Below are 15,413 nucleotides of genomic sequence, written 5' to 3' on the forward strand. Positions count from 1 at the left end.
CGTGTTTGTGCCAGGCCAAGGTGCACTTTGAGGCTTTGTGAAGTGTCAAAAGTTTGCTCGCAATAGGTCACGGTGTTATCAGTTGACCGAGATGACTGGCAGATCCACCACCTGCATTCACACACGCCGTGCCACACACGTGTACACATACACACAGGCACGCACCTCCTTGGTGAAGTTGAGGAAGTAGCTGGTCTGGTCGATGAAGAAGATCTCGAGTGCCGAGCGCCGCAGGTTGTACCGGCGGAGGTGAACCTCCCGCAGCTGCCACAGCGGGCACTTGAAGTCCAACCCCATGCCTGGGGCAGCACATGAACACTCATTCGTTCATTCGTTCATCAGGGGGTGGCAGGTCAGGACTAGAGAAGGGCACACGTACACCCACATACACAAAGACGGGCAGCCAACAGAGACTGTTGGTACAAGTGCTGCTACAGTGACGAGCACCGTCAGCGCTCCCTCCCGCTCGCACCTTCCTCCTTGTCGCCGGACAGGTCGTAGAAGTAGACGTGGTGCGTCGTGAGCTCCAGTCGCCCGGGCACGGCGTCCACCATCTTGATGAGCTGGCACTCCTCGGCCAGCACCAACTTCTCCTTCTGGCTCTGCTCGCCCTCGCCGGTTCCACTGGCGGGGGGCGGGAGGCGGCGCAGGACACTGCGATAAAACAACGAGACGATCGGTCGACCGCCGAGTCGACGCGAACGCCGCGCACCGTGCCGTCGAACGCCGAGCGTGCTGGTGGGGGGCGGGGGGCGGTGCTCACAGCGGGGCGACGGGGGCGATCTCCTCCTCGTCCTCCAGCTTGTCCTCGTCCACCTCGTCTACCTTGGCTTCCTTCACGACCACGAGGGAGAGGCTGTCTGCCGGCACGGACACCTGCTGGGCGCCTGCGTCGTCGCGGGGGACACAGGAAGCAAGGTCAGCACGCGAATGAACCCCGTTCACGGTCGGCCACCGCTCTCGGCACCCGCCCTCGCCCCCGTGCAGCCACGGCACCGCGCCCCACGCCGCGCCACCGCACCGTGGTTATCCCTCAGCGCGCTGGACTCGCGGTGCGTCCGGAACGAGAGGTTGGGCTCCAGCTTGAGGCGCATGTCAGAGTCGGTCTCCGCGCTCGCCAGCCTCCAGTGGATCGGGGAAGCCTCCCTGCGTGAGCAAACAAACATCATCGTCACGGTCATCATCGTACTTTTATCAATAGTCGATGTGAGGTCTGTAAAGCGAGCGTGTCCTTATGGGCTCCATGGCCTTCTGGGAGTGATGCTTTTCGAGCAGCATTGGTTTAACACATTCAGTGTCTCATCAGCGGTCGGGCTTGTTTGAACCATTGCTGGTGGAATACGAGATGCTTATTGGAAAGGACCTCTCTGAAATTATGGATGATGGGATGTGTGGAAAAAAAACGTGGAGAAATAGACATGGAAATGAGGCGAATTGCCTGCTTATTTATTTTGTTAGTTATAATCTCCGTGACTACCTTGTGTTACTCTTGTAGGGCACAGCTCGTTCTTAAACAATGTCGACCTTCGTTGTGAAGCGTAGAATCGACAGCAGTGCGATTCTCCTGGCAGCCCTGGCTGGCAAGGTGGGGGGTGGGGGGTGGGGGGCGGAGGGGGGTGGAGGATATGAGACTCACGGGTCGGCCCAGGGTCCGCGCTCGCTCGAGAGGTAGCGCCGGGTGAGGCGCCACTGGCGCAGCGACGCGGTCAGCTGTGCCGCCTGCGTTTTGAGCGAGCTGTTGAAGCGCGCGCTCTCCCCGCGCGTGCGCCGGCGGAACGGCTCCATCACCTGGTCCTGCACGCGGCCATGGGGCGGGGGGGGGGGGCGACGCCCAGGGGTCAACGCCCAGGGGTCAACTACGATTTGCTGGCCGCGGAAGCGCCGAAAATTATGACGGCGTCACGATCGCGATTCGTGGACACGACCAAGAGGATTCCGTCATGAGAATTTCAAGCCGTGGTCGTACAGCACTTAGCTACTACGCAGGAAACACCCCCAATTACGTGCCCACTGTAAAAAAATTCACTCAATTATAAACAAACAAAGCAAAAGGTGCTGTAATCCACTAAAACCGGACACCACTGATCACCAATCAGTGGTGATGAGAAAAAAGTAGGCGTTGCCCGTAGGGGCGTTTCTCTGCCCATATATGGTCTTGTGGACCCCGAATCGAGGTGTCTATTGTATTGATTCTACTCAGTCGATCCGACAACCACATTAGAGCCTCGATACGTTTAGGGTTAATCACTGTGTCGATTCATGTGCAAGCGATCAACAGATCGAGTAAGTTAGAATAGCGTCCTGTGAAACACCCTGCCTTTTTTTGATTGGCTAATATCCGCACAACAGGCGATTCGCTCGCAGTGCATGTTTATCGCACAACAACGCCGTGAGGACGTGGGTAGAGAAGGCGAAGGTGGTGGCGGCGGGGGGCGGGGAGTTCGGGGAACCTGGAACTTGCGCTGGCTCTCGTTGCGGAGGCGGTCGCGCCGGCACGAAGAGCCCATGAGCGCGTCGAAGCACGAGTTCCAGAAGCAGCTCATGCGGTCGTGGCCCTTGGCGAAGCGCTCCATCTCAAACTGGTTCATCAGCGGCAGCACCTGCGGAGGCGCCGCACGACACCGCGGGGACAGCGCCGGTGATGACCGGCCACGCACGGCTCGCGACGGCGACGCGATTAGTTTAGAATGCGACGCGTGGGTACGCGAACGTTACTGGCGTGACGTCTTCGCGATATCAGTATTGCTTTTGTGCTTTGCTGTACTTCAAGGGCGAATAAAAGTTGGTTAAAAGTTCTTTAACGCTGTCAACAAGCCACAAGTCTTATAACCATTGCAATCTTAAAATCTATCGTGCTCATAAAGCACATGCTGTCCCGTTACACGAGAAATAAGAGTTTGTTATTTCACAAATATAAGAAAAAAGGGGCAATGACAATCCGGAGAGATAAAATAGCGATAGATGGGTATCATGTCCCTGATAGTCTACAATGTTTACATTGTGTTTCCACGTCGCGGTGACCTGGCCGAGTGCTTACGCCACTGCCACGATGCAGCCGCCCCCTGCGCCCACCACCACCACCACCACCACACGTACCACGATGTCCACGAAGAGCCGCCACTCAGTCGAGCGGCAGTAGACCTGGAAGTCGTCCAGGCACGTGGGGCTGCCGTTGGGCGCCGGCAGGCCTGGTAGGTGTTCCGCCAGCGCCAGCAGCTTGTGACAACGCTCCAGCAGAGCGTGCAGCATGGGCACCACGAAGGAGTCTGCCACGGGCCCGCCGCCGCCACCGCCGCCGCACTGACCCGGTGCGGGCACCGGTGCCTCCGTCGCACCGGTGGCACCGGTGCCCTTCCTCTGCCAAGCGCTCCGTTTGCGGGTCCGGCGCGTTGCGGCCCGCCGGCCGGTCCGGGGGATGGGCAGGGTCCTGGGTCCCAGGCCGAGACGGCGGCTGCCCGGCCTCCTGCCGCGTCAGCTGGTTCGGGTCAACGGTGCGATCTGCCACTGCGGAAGATGTTTGTTCCTCGCCGACAGACGGGTGGGTGTCGAACGCTGCCCGGTGGCGGGCCCCGTGCTCCGGCGCCGAGCGGCTCAGGGCGTCGTCCAGGCGGCCTAGCAGGTAGCCGGCCTCCTCGCGGCCCGACAGCGGCCGCGTCTGCAGCAGCGTGTGCAGCTTAGCGGCAGCGGTGGCGCACACCTGCAGACGGCACAACCGCGTTACTCCGCAACGCAGGCCCGGGCGGGCAACCCCGGTCAACACGGCGCACGGCCGTGCACGGCCTCTCCGTTCCGACGCACCTGCGTGTCGCTGTGTGCGATGAAGCCCAGCAGGAGGCGCTGGCTGATGTGCGTCGTCTCGGAGAGGTCAAGCGGCGTGCCCAGCGAGGCCTGCCGTGCGCTCAGCGTGTCCAGCAGCGTCACCAGCCCCTCCATCACCTACAACGACATAGACGAAGATCCCACATGTCGCCTTCAACAGACTGTTGGACAAGTGCTGTTAGCGAGTAGCACCTGTGAAGGCAGGATCAGCACTGAAGGGGGTGGGTGGCCAGCACCACGCCCCGGCTACCTTTGTCTCCCTCGTGGCGATGTTTACACACTGCACCAGGTACTCAATTGAGGCTGAGTCGACCTAGAGGAGGCACAGGACCGGTTCAAATCATCGTCACTGGTGTTGGCCATGAGCGGGAATCGAACTCTGGTCACCGGGTTCATAGCGCAGCGCGCCAACCGCTACACTTCCGTACCGCTTCGCCACACACATCTACACGCACACACACACACTAACGGATCAGTGAGCAAGGTGTTCGCGCAGCAAGAGCAGCAGCAGCAGCAGGGTGCGGTTCCCCATCTCCCCACGTACCTTGAGGCTCCAGAACTCGGGGCAGGCCTGGCCCTCGGTGATGAGGAGGTCCTGCACGAGGCGCAGCAGCCGCAGGGCGTTGTCGGCGAGCCCCGGCAGCGAGGCGAGCGCGGCGTCGCGCACGTCCGACACGCACGCCTCCAGCATGAGCTCCAGCAGGCTGTGGTCAGACGCACAAGTCAGACGCGTGTGCATGCACGCACGCACGTTCACGCACGCATGTGCACAGTTTGACAAATATATAGCCAGACACTGAAAGACGCAGACACGCATGGCTCAGACACACAGGCATTGAATCGCGTAACATCTTAGGTACACAGACCAACACACATATATACGTATACACACGTACCGAAACACACCCAAACACATAGGCAGGCAATCGGAAAAAGACAAAGATGCCACGTATAGCCATATAGACGTGCTGTTAAGCGAGCATCTATTAAGGTGGGCACGCCGCACGATGGCGTGTTATGACCAGCACCACACACCTTTGTCATCGCACAAGGTACTCACTTAAGGCTGTGTCGACCTCGGGCAGACCAAGGGCCGGTTCAGATATGTGCCAGGATAGGAACTGGGCTTTCCCGGCGCATAGCGCAGCCCGCCAACCACGACACTTCCCGCTCGCCTATTGGTAGTGGCCCCGAGCCAGCGGCGCAAACTCCACATTCCCAGTCTCTCCAGTTGGACCCCATTGACCACAAGGTGGGTGGACCAGCAACTGGGCGAAAGTTGGGTTGGAGCACTCTGCCGCCCGGCCGGCTGGCCCGAGCCTCCACCCGCTTGCGCGGGGGGTCACGGGGGGGTCGTGGGGGGGGGGGGGGTTGTGGGGGGGTCGCGGGAGCTGGGGAGGGGATCGCCGAGGGTCTCACCAGCGCTTGATGTGGCTGGGTGGACGCAGCAGCAGGCAGCGGGAGCCCAGCTTGGTGAGCGCCGTGAACACCTGGCCGCGCTCGCGCCACGCCGACTCGTCCGAGCCCTCCACGCCGTGCCACATGGCGGAGAAGAGCACGCTCACCAGCAGGTCGCACAGGTCCTCCTCCACGGGGACCTGCGGGGGAGGCAGGGGTCACGCGTGCCGCTCAGTGGACGCCGTTGAAGGTTAGGGGGCGAAAGACGGTGGTGTGGCGAAGTTGACATCGGCCCTGGTGTCGAGGAATTAATTCAGGCCCCCATCCCCCCCTTTCCAGTTCTCTTCCTCTAGAGATTCCAGCAACTGGTTCTTCGAGCCTGCAGTTGCACCGCCTGTACATTCGATTGCTAAGAGTAGGAGCAACGCTATGCGCTATTCCTTAAAAAGTGCAATCCACCTCCACTCCACCGACACCTCGTCCATTACCCTCACCCACACCTCACCCCTCACACCTCACCCACCGATTGCTCCACATGGGAGAAGAACTCCTCGTTCAGGAGGCTCTCATCGAAGGCGTCCGATAGCGACGACTCCTGGCGGCTCACGGATCCGGGGAACGGCTTCCACGTGTCGAGCGGGGACGGGGTGCTCGGCACGCTCCCCGAACCGCCGCCGCCGCCCCCCGCGGCTGGGGCGCCCACCCCAAAGGACCCCCTGGAGCCCGGAGGGGCCCCGTGCGTGCACGCCCCCTCCGGCAGGGGGCTGTCCAGGGTCAGGTCGAAGGGCGAGTCGCGGAAGGGCGTGTGGGGCTGGTAGGAGAGCGAGGCGAGGCTGTCGCTCTCTCCGTCGCTGGCGCCCGCCGCTCCGTCCCCGCCACCCAGGACGATGCCGTTGTTGAAGCTGAACGAGCCCTGGCAGCGCGCGCGCGTCGGAAAGTCGTAGGCCTCCCCGGGGTCGCCCGCTTGCCGGCCCAGTGGCTCCGATGCTTCCTCCGCCTGGCCGTTCCTGGGATGGCACGCGCGCAATTCAGTCTCGTTCGCCATTTGCGAAAAGGGGTTAAGGTTTGTTTTGTTGCTTCCCAAGCCAATCACAGATCGATCGAATTCCGGATCAATTTCAAGATGGCACCACTGCCTTCAGATCCTACAGAATCACCCCTGCCTAGCTCTCCCCTCTAACCTTGCTCGACTCCCCTCCACGCACTCTCCTACTTCTCCCCTCTCATCTCGCTCAACTACCCCTCCGTGTTCAATCATCATTTCCTGCCGTCTCCGAGCCTCTGACCTCTGTATGAACCACGTGCTGGACAGCGTGTCCTGTCGGCACAGCTTGGCCTTGTGGTGCCCTCGGGGCCCCTTGTCCCCGTCCGCCCGGGTCGCGACCTCTCCCTCGGGGATTACGGCGACCCCCAGCGGCGGGGTGGCATCCGTGGGGCTGGCGGTGTCCCCGGCCTGGGCGTTGGGGTTGGACTCCCAGGCCAGGAGCCGGACGAGTGTGTCCTGCCAGCCCGTGCAGCGCGCAATCTGCTGGATTGCGTCGTGCGAGTTGTACACGAGGTCAAACACCTGCAGGGAGGAGCGGGGGTCGGGCGGGAGAGAGAAGAAACATTCCGAGTCTCTGAAAATGCTCGGAAGGAAACCAATGACAGGGGAAATAAAAACACTCAAAGTCTTTAGAGGTGGCCAGGTGACCGAGCGGTGCGAACGCAAGTCACACCCCGTTGATGTCACCAACACGGAAGGTGTCAAGGTGTCACAGGTTGCCGGGTGGCTCAGTGGTGAGAGGGCTGAGCTGGCACCGCTAAGTGGGTGGGTTCGAGTACGGGTTTCAGCCGCGTGCGATTCAAACGGGTTCTCAGGTGTGGTGAGTTAATGATCTCAGCCGGGCCACCAATGGTGGCACAAAATATCACATTACAATTGGTCCTGAACTTCTCTTGGCGAAAATTCCAGCTCTGATAATTTGTGCACCATGATGCCAATTGCGCAATCGTGATAAATAGTTGTTAAAATAACAATAAATTAACTAAAACCCCGAGAGTTTTTGAGCACGACTGCTCTGCTTATTACATGGGCACACACAGAGTGGGTCACACGGCAAGCAGCAGGCGTTTGGTGCGAGCCGTGGATCGAGAATCGGAGCAAAACCTTGGCTCTCCGGTCACCAGACCCCTTGCCAAGCCCAGCGCCGACTCACCTTCTTGCACACGGCATGCCTGACAGACAGGTCGGCCTTGCGGGAGAAGTGAACCACGGCCATGATGTCCTGGTAGTTGGGCGACGTGTCTGGGGTACAAGAAAGCACGTCACTCCTCGTCGGGCAAAAACTCAGCGGACACACGGGGCTCTAAACGACGCATCGATGTCATTCGCCACTCGATGTCGATCCTCAAAGCTCAGCCTAAAGCAGCCTGCTGTGCGTGGTGATAATCCCGTCTGAGCACTACCCAAGCTCTACTTCGCTTCTGAATAATTCAACTACTCTGATGAGATCGGACGCACGCCATGTGATTTCTCAAGGGCAAACTGCGTGTAAGGGGTTGATGTGAGTCTCAACGTTCACCCGAGAAGAGCGTTGCCACATGCCCGCTGGAGACGGGAGACACACCGACATTCGGCAATGCGATAAACATCCCAACACACGTGTTTTGAGACTGAGGCTTCTGTGAATAAATCAACTATTATTATGAATGATAATGATCTGTTTTGATCGAGGCCCTTTACACTCAGAACCATTTCCATGTGATAAGTGACTTACTTTACATCTAAAACCTTTGAACGGGCACCCCTAGTTGCAGCTGTCCTGCGAATGGCATTAGTCGGTCAGAAGGGGGTGATTATTGCTTGGTGTGTGTAGTCCCAGTAATTTGCAGATAATTTTAAAAATTTGGCAAAATTCAGACCTTGAAGCCGGAACACAATGGCCAGCTCATTTCAAACAACGTCCAATGCTAAGCGGATGGCGCGTATTTTATCGTGAATCGGCAATGAGAAGGCTCGCATGCTCACGCTCGCACGCACACACGCACACACGCACACACGTATGCACGTACGCTCACACACGTACACACGCACGCAGACTCACCGGCGGTGACGATGATGAGCAGCATCCCTCGCACGACGGTGAGCGTGACGGGCACATCGGCCTGCAGTGCCACCAGCCCCGCGAACAGCCCGTCCCGCAGACGCAACCGCTGCTTGCTCTTCTCCCCGATGCGCTCGCTGCGCAGCAGGCGCAGGAACAGCTGCAGAAACAAGGGTACCACTCGCTCGTTAGTGGTCGCGAGCTTCAGAAGCAGAACTCCATTCTGTGCCCCCACACACACAAATACACCGGCCTATCGGCTTTCTGGAAAAATTCGAATAAAACAGCATTTGTTTAAGCAAACAAACCCTGGATCGTGTTTCCCTGGTGTGGGGAGGTGATGGTCTCAGCCCGGTCACCATCATTTTAAATTTGGTTTTGCAAGTAATTTTTGCTAAATTTACCACCTGCAGAGCAGGTGGTAAAGTGTTATTCTCCGCTGTTTGGCACCAGCGGTCACTTGAAGGGCACTCAGATGTAGCTCTGCGATATCCACGAGAGATTCGGACGGACGCTTCGTCTCGTGACGTGGTGCCGATTGTGCAATCGAGACAAAACTGGGGAGACAATCCAACAACAACAAGAGAGAGGGGCTGGTGGGAAGACGGCGAGGCGTGGCGTGGCGCAGACTCACGCGGAAGAGCTTCTCGCGCAGCACGTCCGAGTGCTTGCGCTGCAGTAGCAGCAGCGAGTAGAGGCCCTCACACTGCCCGGCCTCCGTGAGCAGCAGCACCAGCTGCTCGTAGCTGGGCGACGGGCCCTTGGAGCGCAGCAGCGCCAACAGCATGTCCAGGCACGCGTTGATCTGCGGCGGCGCGCAAGTGAACATCACCGGGGTTCACTGGGCTGGCAGTGTACAGGATGCACCAGGTGTTAGGTCTACGAGTCAAAAGTTAGAGTGACCTCCTGCTCAACTAAGCATCGAGGCGGTGCTCATCTCCGATTCAAAGCCCTGTGCGAGGGGTGGAAATTCCTCATTCCTATGGCGTGGGCGAATCTATCCATAGGACAACCACTGCTGTGCTTCCACACAAAGTGGTGCTCACTTCATGGATCCTGGAGGGATGATGGAGTGAGAGAGCCCCCAACCAGGACGTAACCTCGCAACTTATTGTGCGCCACTCACTTTACTGCTAAGTCAAGCGGCCGATGATTCGTGTGTTTGTGTGTCTGTATAATACAACAAAAACAACTGCCGTTTATTTTATGTACATCGCGTAACAAACATCTCAGAGCGCAGCATATTGCGCAGCCTAGGGGAGCCCCTGACGGTGCTCTAATGGCTAGCACCCTGGACTGGCAATGCAGAGGACTCCGGTTCAATCGATAGAACATTGGGGACACTTTATTAGATCCCACACCGCCTGTGTCCACCCAGCAGTCTAAATGCTGGTCGATCAGCAGGTCGCACGAGGTGGGGTCAAGTGGGGGTATTCTAACTTATTTTAAGACGTCTTCGCCAGCGTGGAAAACTAGGCCACGTAACCTCGAGAGGGACTTTCCCGAGCTCCCTGGAGTGAAGACCCCTGTGCCAGCATTGGCTGAGCAGGATATTGCAGGGCTGCGCCTTTACCACTTACATACATAGAGATTAGAAGCCGTCGTATTTATCCCCGAGTGAGAGTGTCAACAAGGAAACAAACGATAAAATAGCGACGCCACAGCTGCACTGATAGAGGATGAGAGTTGCCGCTGCCACCCGACCCACCTGCTCCTCTTCGCCAACAGAGGCCACGAAGTTGATGATGCTCTGCACCTCGTCGCTCGACACCTCCTTGGTGATGTAGTACTTGATGAGGCCGAAGATGGCGGCTCGGATCACCCTGAGGTCTTCAGCACACAGCTCCGACGAGCGGCTCCTGGGGAAAGGGGGGGCGGGGGGTCAGAATCCACTCCACGTGCTCAACTACGGCCAGCAACCTCGAACCTTTAACCCAATCGTTTTCAACCTATTTGCTACGGCGGCCCTCAAACGGAATGGCGGCCCCCACGGCAATTCGCCCCCGTGCCCCCCGCCTCCAAACCCCAGCTCCTGGGCCCCCCATCCCCCAGGTTGTTACGGTCACAATACTCAGAGAGATTGCCTGTCCACGCCTCTCGTCAACGCGGTGTTGGCGAGCGATGCGCTCCGTGTTGTGTTTTTGTGCGTTATCTCGTCGCGGACGAGGCGCCAATGCTCCCCACGCGCAATCAACATTCCTCCTGGGATCCACGCCGCAGGCTGCCCGGGGTTGAGAACCGCAGCTCGACTGAGCGAGGCGGTAAACTATTGATTTAAACTAAACTATTTTTATTTTACCAGCTAAAGCCCACTGAACTATGTAGCTCCTTTTCAGAAGCAACCTGGCCAGATTATAGCCCAAAAAAGTGGCTTATCACGTGGAACTGTATAGCCGCAACCAAATACTCTAAACGCGTGACGGTGATTCTAAATGTGGAGGAAAAAACCGGAGGATCCGGAGAAAAGTCCACGCGACCACGGGGAGAGAGACACGCAAACTCCACATATACAGGCGCCAGGGTCAGGATTGAACCCACAACCTTCTGTATATCAGGCAAGGTAGTTAACATCCTGCCATCATGGTAGCACCAGGCACGCTCTCACCCGTAGTACGTGCGCACAACGTCCAGCAGGAACTGCACGCCGTAGCGCCGTCGGAACTGTTTGTGGTTGTCCTTGATGATTGTCGACAGGTACTGGATGTGTCCTGCACACACGGGGCACACACACACACAGAGGCGTCCCACTCAGCGAGCGCCAAATAAGCACGGCTGCTCGGTGCGCCAGGTGGTGGTGGTGGACAGCGGTGTGGCTGCCTTTGTCTCTCTCCCCGGCGGTGCCGACGTTGACCAACCCACCCGTAAAGGCCGATGCGAGATGGTATTTTGACCACGATAAAATAGCGTATGTAGCTGGAACCCCAATCCCCCAACAGTGGTGGCTTAACCCGACGGACAGTTTGGGTGATGTTGGCATCAACACCTTGGCCATGATGACAACTTCACCTTGCTTCTGACCCCTGGGTTCAAATTGTATGGGGTCAAAGTCTTCCACGGTGGAAGTGGCGTGTGGCGGTCGGTGAGCGACGCGCTCACCTATGCGCACGGGGAAGTCGGCCTGGCTCCACAAGCGGAAGTCGAAGAGCAGCGCTTGGTACACCTGGTGCAGCAGCAGCGCGTTGGTATCGATGACCGCCTCCACCAGCAGCTGGCACGCGGTCAGCACGCTCGCGTCCATGTGACGCTTCCCGCTCTGCGGGGGAGCGGGGAAGTGGGGGGGAAAGAGGGAACGGGGGCGCGGGAGGAATCGGGGTTTAATTGCAGGCGCCTTCAAACCACGCCCAGCGGAGCTCCCCTCCCTACGGCTGAGGCGGCTTGCGCCACGACGCGCGTGCCCTCAGTACCTGCAAGATGAGAGCGCCGACCGTGGCCATGCCCTGGCTCTGCGCCAGCGACTCCTGATTGGCTGGGTGGTTCCGCACGAAGTTGCGCAGCAGCAGCAGGAAGCAGGCCACGTGGCTTCCCTCCAGTCGCGCCTCTGCGAGCGAGCGACGCGGCGGTTAGCGTCAGCGACGCGGCGGTTAGCGTGCGAGCGACGACGCGAGACGCTGAGCTCCTGCGTGGAGTGGAGCCGCGTTGACCGCTCACAGCCCTGTGATGCTCCACCAGGCCGTGCTCTGTCTTCGGGAGTTGTACACCACCAGCGTCGTGGTTGACCCTCATACTGACATCTTAGCGGTCCTGAGCCTGTTATGGCAATTACACGTTCCTATGGTGGAGGCCAGCATTTCCCAAGAAACAATCACGACTGACTTCAAACGACGAGGTGCTCATTATCTTTACCCTCGTCATTATCAGCCATGATCTATCAACAGCTGGATGAAGGCCTCCCCAAACAATCACTAGCTCTCTCACAGTCTCACAATGCAAGCGATCCATCTACTTACTCGACACGAGCGGATTTAACTGCTCCATCTAATCGGGGGATGGTCTCTCGGGCATGTTCCCGACTTTGGCTGCCACCGCATCATCAGTCTTGGCCACCAGCCATCACCTGTCCGAGCAACGTGCCCTGCCCAAGCCCACTTAACTTTTCCCAACATTTAAAGTGATGTCACTAACTTGCTTAATGTCTCTAATCCATGTGTTCTTCTTCCCGGGGATCATTATGGGTTGTGTCAACCCCCGGCTGAAATTTTACTTCAAGACATTACAATTGTTATGAGGCAATAATGCAAACGTGACAGTAACTTTCATAAGAGCAGCGTAGAAATGCAACGTGCTCACAAATGGCTCAGGACTCGAAAGAGAAGATAATCTTCTCGCCGCGACTTTACCACCGGGGGGCCGACTGCGCCGCCACAGGACTGCCAGGCCAAGCTCTGCTGCCAACGTCAACGCTGCCAGTACCAAAACTAACGAGTTTCTGTGGTCGTCGCGGGCTGACCGGAGGTGCGCGCGGGAGACGAGAAGGCGCCGCCGTCGTCCTGCTGCGCCGCGGGACACTCGGTGGACACGAGCTGCTCCAGCAGGGGCACGAGCACGGCCATGCCGCCCATGCAGTGGATCACGTCCTGCGCAAAACCAAAACGCACAGACGTCCGACGCTCTCCGTGTGCGCTTTGACGAGGGTTCCCGAGTGACGGCGGCGATCGGGCACTTCTCCGGGAGCTCTGGCGAGCGAAGGGCGACTAATGGGCGGGTAACGAACAAGTCGTCCGTTACCTTGATGTCCCAGTTGACGACCGTCTGCCCGGTGAGTCGTCCGTCAAACAGGTGGCTGGGGGCGAGGTCCAGGCACAGCAGCTTTTGACACGCCTAGACGCACGAGCGCACACACACACACGGTTAAACATTCCCGGTATAGCCTATAACACCGTTGGTGCAAGTCCCGTTAGTGAGCCCCTATTAAGGATGGCGTAGCGTACGAGTAGATGGTGTGAGCAGCCCCATGCCTAGCCGCCTTTGTCTCCCCAGTGTACTCATTGGAGACTGAGTCGACCTAGGGGAGGCCCAGGACCGGTTCAAATAATCGTCACTGGTGTTGGCCGTGAGCGGCAATCGAACTCGGGTCGCTGGGTTCATGGCAAAGCGCGCTAACTGCTACAACATCGCTCCCCACACACACAATCACACACACAACACACACAATCACACACACAATCACACACACAATCACACACGCACCTTGGGGGTGTAGTAGAGCAACATTTTGGCTGGGAGGTCGGTCAGCTCGGGGGCACACTCCGGAGGCTTGAATGGGAACAGGTTGTTTGGGCCTACAAACACACAAACAAAAGAATCCCCCATATAGCTGACCAGACTGGAGGGGTAAGTGTACACACGCACACACAAGCACACAGAAACACAACAAGGACAGAGATCCCCGTATAATCTTCACAGGCTGCTGGGACAAGTGCTGTTAGTGAGTAGGCACCTATAAGGCTTGCAGCAGTATCAACCATGTCTACCGATCCACATCTGTAATAACTGCAACACCCACAAAAATGGCAATCATTGCAAACTCTGCAACGTTGCAAACACTGCAATCGCTGCAAACACTGCAATCGCTGCAATCACTAAATTCACTGCAAACTCGGCAAAACCCACCGGCCTGGTGCAGCGCCTTGACCTGCGGCGGCTGCAGGGCGTCGTGGAAGACGCTCACGGAGCCCAGCTGGCCCCGCAGCGATGTGGGCGAGCCCCACTCGCTGTCCTGCGTGCCGGCCGGGATGGTGCGCAGGCACGGCGCCGCGCCGGGCGTCAGCCTGGGCACGCCGGACGACGAGGACAGGCGCGGCAGGCCGGCTCCCGGGAAGGCCGAGGGCCGGGTGGGGCTGCCGTCCAGCACCGAGGAGCTGGACGCGGAGATGGGCGACGGGATGGCCGTCACGCCGTGCGATGATGGGGAGGTCGGGAAGGAGGAGGTGGAGGAAGTGGAGTGAGGCGGCGAGCCCGGGAAGAAGGACGTGGGCTCGGGGATCTGAGACGGCGTGGGCGTGATCGTGCGGTTGCCCGCCGAGCCGATGCAGCACGACGTGAACGCCTGGAAAAACAACGATGACAGCGTCATCATCATCGTCGTCGGGCATTGCCAAATTCACTGCTGGATGAAACCTGGCGGGGTGGGTAGATTACAAATTTCACAAACATCGACCCTGATTCTGGCACACAATGGCCTACGCTTGCGGTCGCGGTGTGCGTTCGAGCGCCACTGCTTTCCCTGCCCCGTCCAGCTAACGCTGGTGTAGAGAAGTGCGGCATTCAACTTGAGAGCAGTGAGATCTGGGCTAGATGAGGCTGCGTTGTTCTCCAGGTGTTTTGGAGCGAGGCCCGGGTGCGGAGTCACCGGCACAGCCCGAGTCCTTGCGCAACGAAGCACCCTGTTACCAATGTCAACCGGCAAGCGGACGGGAAAACCCAAACACTCATGGCCTTCACACAGGCACTGAAGGAAAGAGAAAACTCACACAGAAAGGAGAACAGCCGCGTCTCTCGCTCCCGCCTCCCGCCATCGCTCCCGTCTCACCTCGCCCATTGGGGGGAACTTGAGAGGCGCCGTATCACGCAGCTGCCCATTCACGTAGATGTTGACGATGCACTGGGAGAAGAGGGCGCGCCGGGCGGTGGTGTGCACCACGGCCACGCAGTGCTGCCGGCGCAGCGGGCGGAGAGGGACGCACAGCGCACGGTCACTCACGGCACAAACACAAAGACCCCCCGTACAGCCTTGACAGACTGCTGGGGAAAGTGCTGTTAGCGAGCACCTGTGATACATCGCACACATATGTGGTGGAGTGGAGGCATGAAGGCAGGGAGGGAGGGAGGCGCACCCAGGCCGAGTCGTGGAAGCAGGTGTCGGGCAGGCTGACGGTGACGTACTCCTTCTTGGTGCACACGGCCACCACCAGCACGCCGGCGCCAGTCACGAATGCCTCGAAGCCCGTGCCGCTCGACGTGAAGAAGCTGCCATGGGGTGAGAGACGTGGGGGGGTTGGGGGGGACACCGGGGAAGACGTGGAGAGGATATTTGGCCTCTCTGCCACCAGGATTGGCGTGAGTAAGCGATCCCAGGGCCGCACACACGCAGGACCACGCACGACCACGCAC

At 58.8% G+C, this 15,413-nt stretch overlaps 1 protein-coding gene across 1 annotated transcript in view; it reads right to left on the bottom strand.

Annotated features, from left to right (window-relative positions):
• LOC133356554 (neurobeachin-like protein 1) overlaps positions 1 to 15,413 on the bottom strand; it is a 54,189-nt gene that overhangs the window by 10,753 nt on the left and 28,023 nt on the right. Inside the window, 26 exon segments of the mRNA XM_061574130.1 lie at positions 166 to 299; positions 473 to 624; positions 764 to 887; positions 1,022 to 1,146; positions 1,637 to 1,794; positions 2,451 to 2,600; positions 3,097 to 3,351; positions 3,353 to 3,697; positions 3,799 to 3,936; positions 4,364 to 4,523; positions 5,239 to 5,417; positions 5,741 to 6,224; positions 6,504 to 6,784; positions 7,416 to 7,504; positions 8,304 to 8,463; positions 8,938 to 9,108; positions 10,012 to 10,162; positions 10,909 to 11,011; positions 11,400 to 11,556; positions 11,708 to 11,841; positions 12,751 to 12,877; positions 13,029 to 13,121; positions 13,491 to 13,582; positions 13,914 to 14,349; positions 14,833 to 14,955; positions 15,137 to 15,269. Coding sequence (XP_061430114.1) covers positions 166 to 299; positions 473 to 624; positions 764 to 887; positions 1,022 to 1,146; positions 1,637 to 1,794; positions 2,451 to 2,600; positions 3,097 to 3,351; positions 3,353 to 3,697; positions 3,799 to 3,936; positions 4,364 to 4,523; positions 5,239 to 5,417; positions 5,741 to 6,224; positions 6,504 to 6,784; positions 7,416 to 7,504; positions 8,304 to 8,463; positions 8,938 to 9,108; positions 10,012 to 10,162; positions 10,909 to 11,011; positions 11,400 to 11,556; positions 11,708 to 11,841; positions 12,751 to 12,877; positions 13,029 to 13,121; positions 13,491 to 13,582; positions 13,914 to 14,349; positions 14,833 to 14,955; positions 15,137 to 15,269 — 4,654 coding nt within the window.

The sequence above is a fragment of the Lethenteron reissneri genome, chromosome 7, assembly GCF_015708825.2.
Source record: "Lethenteron reissneri isolate LAM-NWPU_2019-01 chromosome 7, ASM1570882v1, whole genome shotgun sequence".
NCBI classification, from domain to species: domain Eukaryota; kingdom Metazoa; phylum Chordata; class Hyperoartia; order Petromyzontiformes; family Petromyzontidae; genus Lethenteron; species Lethenteron reissneri.